The sequence below is a fragment of the Anoplophora glabripennis genome, unplaced genomic scaffold, assembly GCF_000390285.2.
Source record: "Anoplophora glabripennis isolate ALB-LARVAE unplaced genomic scaffold, Agla_2.0 scaffold59, whole genome shotgun sequence".
NCBI lineage: Eukaryota > Metazoa > Arthropoda > Insecta > Coleoptera > Cerambycidae > Anoplophora > Anoplophora glabripennis.
This window is the reverse complement of record NW_019425991.1, coordinates 314401-319045: the sequence shown is the minus strand read 5'-3', so window position 1 is coordinate 319045 and position 4645 is coordinate 314401. Positions and strand designations below refer to the sequence as shown.

The following is a 4645-nucleotide window of genomic DNA, read 5'->3' as shown; positions in this document are numbered from 1 at the left end:
CAACATAAATAATTTCAAAAAAGTAATATACCTACGCATTATCAAATAGTTTCATGATCTTTGGAATGAAGTTGAAAGGATATTATAATTTAAAATGTTGGTTGCTGAAATTATAATTATTAAAAACAAACTTGCAGCTACTAATAGTAGCATCCCAATGGAAGAAAATATTTATTAAAAAAAAATAAAAAATATTTCAAAGTCCTACAGAGAACGCTACTTTCATTCGCGTTCAATTCCTCAAATGTGGCAAATCACCAAATCATAGAAACGCAGCTAATAATTCTGATTCATGGTAAATGTCCCATTGATATAAAATTTATTCAAAACATCTTCATTAGAATAATTATTTTGCGTTTTTCTTGTCGAGAAAATACTTGTAGAATACTGAATGACAATACCAATATTTGTTTGTCAAGGTACAATTAATGATATTTTTAAAGTAATATTTTTGAGAATGTAAGAAAACCGTAAATTTCTGAGAAATTTGAAACTGTGCTGTAACCTCTATAATGTCTATATCGGTGAAAAGAGAATTTGATTGACTATAATATTGTGCAAAAAACACATTGTGTTCCATTTCACGTTAAAAAGTTTTGTCGGTTTTAAATTTTCAAAATGTAGCGTAAAAAATGTGACACTTAGTATAATTTTCTACAGGTAATTTTAAAAATGGAAGGTAGAACATATCATATTCCTTGTGCATTCTGAAAAGTAAGTGAAAGCTCCCAGAACGAAGAAAGATACAAGTAATTTTCGAAACGATTGCATTTGTCAAAATTTTTATACAATGTCGATTATCTGGAAAACGATTTGATTTAAATGTTTGGTTTCTCTGAAACGTTTAATAGGACACTTACCGGGAAGAACCCTGCATACAAAATGAGTTTACTGTCTTTATATTCTCAAAATATCAACGTTTTGTACTGCCTGTTTCAATTTAACATCAACAAAAAATAGAAATACAGTTATTTCAACATATTTTTCATTTTAATGGCCTTATTTCTTTATCTATCAACATTTCTGGCAATTTTCTTTTCCATTAAATACTACACAAACCAGTCAAGGACGAAATAAAACAATAACTGCGTATACGTGAACGTATCGTTTATTTTTCGCTATAGTACTTCCTATTTACAAAAATATACATCGGGCAAATTTACAACAATATTTACAGTATTTGGTCTAATACACTAACATCACAAAATGTACAGTAGTATGGTACAAATAACGCCAACTCAAACATAATCCATATAAATCTTATAAAACATATCACAATTTCGTCCCGCTGGACGAGTCACATCCCGACGTGAAATTTCGAAAACCTACAACTGTACAAAACCGAAAGGTGGGCAATAAATAATTTCGGTATGGCAATAGAACAATAAATAAATAAATTACCTAGTACAGGCGCCGAACGTACAGGGCGTTTGAAAATGGTGAACCCAGACGCGCCACTGTCCTCTATCCAACTATACCCTGCAAGAATTCGAAAAAAAAGTCCGTCCCTCGCGTACCAAACTAGGTGTTTGCGAACACTGATTCACACTTGAGTATCTGGTTGTACACTCTGTCTATCCTGTCGTTGAGGATCTTCACGCTCTTGTCGGGGATGGTAGGGAGGATATCCTTCACACTGTCACTGTTTAGCCTGTCGAACATGTCTCTGAGTAAAACCCCCACGTCTCCCTTGGTCTTCAGTCTCTTTATAACGTCCACGGTTTGCTTCCTGAACATGCACAGGTTGTCTAGGAGGATGGAGTGGTAGATCTCGTACTTTTTCAACAGTCTGTAGCCGTGCAACAATCCCGATTCGTTGTCTAAGAACACCAACAGATCACTGTCCGCTTTCTTCGCGAGATTGTGAGCTGGCGCGTCCATAATGTTGGTATTCCACTGGTAGTTGTACAGATTGTTCACTATCCTGTCTAAATTAGCGGTGAGGTAGTCGAAAACTATCAAGTCCGACCACTGGGCCAGCTCCACGAAGCTCCCGATCTGATCCTCGTCGTTCCTGGTCATATTCAACACGTCCAACTTGTTGAGGTGCCTCTCCACGGGCTTGAACACAGCGGGGATGTTAGCAGAGTTCAAATTGGAGATGAACTGGGTCAATACTATGGGTCTGTTTGAGTTCCACTGTGCAGAAGCGATTTCATTCCTCAAGTTCCTCCACAGGGGTTGCCCCAGGTCAACTATACTCACTGCGCTAGGCGCTAGGTTGGGTAAATTCAAGATCTTCGCGAGGTAGAAACTGAACAGCTCCCCTTGGATCTGGTCCGTGTTCTGTCTGTAGCGCACACAACCCTTCAGACCATCCTGGAATGTCACCAAACGGTTCTGCATCCTGCCGCAACCGTTCTCCATCTTCACCGCCACAGCTTTCTTGACGTAATCCTGCCACACGTCGTGCTTCTGCTCCTTGTACCCTTCCGGTAGGGCCCGTTCGATTTTCTTCCCCCAGAAGATGCCGTTCTCCACCAAATCCTCATCGGACCGCTCCAAAGGCACGAAACTCTTCACGAAAGACACCGTGGGGTACTTGTCGCTCTCGGAATCGTTCTTGTACGCGTAGCTGTTGTTGAGGAAGATGGTCCTTATTACCGCGGAGGCGTTGACTGTCTCCAGAGCGACCGTGTCGTTCCTGGGAGGGGTCTTGAGGTACACCAGGGGAATGAGGATGCCTATGGTGAGCCCCACGCTGAAGGCGAACACCGCGCTTAACAAACACAAGTTCTTGTACACGGCACTGGACAACTGCGTCGACTTCGCGTCGCTATCCCACGAGATGAGGCCGGGTTTGGCACCGCCGAAATTCGTGTAACCGCCCATGGTGGTACGCCGTTACTTGGACAAACGCTGACTCCTGTGCACTGTGCTCGATACTAGCCGGTCATGTCGCTGGTGCGGACGTCTGCGCGTCTCGGATGGCTTATATAGACTGATCTTTCTCGGCCGTATGTCTGCGGTTAACAATACTACTCCGGTAGAAGGTAGTGGGAAGCATATCTGACATATTTGGGTAGACAGAGAGGGTCTGGGGTCGAGGATGGCCTGGCGCGCGACGGAGACGCACGACTGGGACGAGATGGGTGAGAGAGAGGCACGCTGACGCTGGATGTAGAGAGTGACATTAGAGTTGAATGGCGAGGCAAGTTCATCTAGGTCGAGAAGTGTTGCCGTTTGGGACCCTACTACGGTTTTTTCGACGTGCCAATTATGATTAGGCTTCGGGATTGCGTCTTGTCTCTGATAAGGTCGCGAGGAACTTTGTTTTATTATCTTAGACGAAAGATTTGTTGCAGTGAGATATAGAAATACAAAGCGAGACGAAAAAAACGATTGAACTAAGAGATCTACTACGCAAACCTTGTCTTGTGTCTCTGGTAACTTCAAAATACATTAAGTGAAAATTAAAAAAATGGTAGGAATACGTTGTTTTGAAATTGAAACGAAATGGAACGTTAATAATCAAAATAGTATATTAAACAACAAGTTCAGAAAAGCAAAATTTGATTTAACGAATTTAGCTTTTGAGTAAGTATAAGCGAGCGCAGCGAGCGAGAAATTTAAAAGCTATATGAGTTCAGTAAAACTGATTTTCTTACAAGATTTGTTTATACCATTTTTTGCTTTGTGTTTATAGTAATTATAAGCAAATAGTGATAGATATAAAAGCATTACAAAGTTAGAAATTAAAAAAAAAATCATTGTAGGTACTTGTACAGGGTGATCGAGAATGATTGACCGTGCCGCCTCATACTGATTTTTGATGTGCGGCATACCAGTTTTTGATACCAATACTAGAATCATGAGCGCAGGTTGAGGGATTTTAATGGTAAACAAATAATTACGTTCAAACGTCAAATAAATTAGGTTACTGTCAAAATGGAAATTCATAATAAAAATATCAATTATTTAACAAAAATCAAAGTTATTTCACAAATTAAGCAATACTGATGGACCAATAAATGTTATTATTGTTATTATTATTAAAGAGGATGACAGAATCAAATGTAGGTTTAGCCTAACTTTTCCAAAATTCTTATTTCATTTACAATTAGAAAAACTTTTAAATCAAAGTTTGATGTAGCTAATTTTGAATAACGACTGTAAGTGCTTCAGCGATTTTATTTTTAAAACGTTATGAGTTAATTTTAAAACAGAAGCACTATTGTGGCTACATTCTTGGCATCTAAGACGATTCAGCTATACAGCGATACGCTGCAAGCTGCTGTTTTTCATCAAAGCAAACTGCTGTATGCTTATAAGACGACTATTTTGCAGCTACTGCTTTCACACTTCTGAATATCCAGCGCAAGCGATCCAGCCCAAAAATTTATGCTGAACATTTTAGTTAGCTGTCGAAATTCAGGAAAAGTGTCTTAAAAAAATTTGCTTCAAGCAAATGCAAGCAGTTGGAAGTGCTTGATTATGTTAGATGGTAGGATTGTCTGTATGACCGAGAGCAATAAACAACAGTTACATGCAATATATAATAACAGAGTAATTGGAATTTTTTCACATTTTATTGAATATTTTACCTTAAAATTACATAAAATCCATAAAAATATCTATATTTTTACAATAAATGTTCAATATGATGTCCATTGTTGTTCAAGCAGGTATTAATTCTTCTTTTCAT

General features: G+C 38.6%; 1 protein-coding gene across 1 annotated transcript; it reads right to left on the bottom strand.

The window, feature by feature from the left end:
• Positions 1-1122: 1122 nt before the first annotated feature.
• Positions 1123-2914, bottom strand: LOC108906577 (extracellular serine/threonine protein kinase four-jointed). The gene has a single exon (XM_018709880.2). It carries the CDS (start codon positions 2830-2832, stop codon positions 1522-1524), a length of 1311 nt encoding a protein of 436 aa, XP_018565396.1. The 5' UTR covers positions 2833-2914; the 3' UTR covers positions 1123-1521.
• Between the last annotated feature and the right edge of the window lie 1731 nt (positions 2915-4645).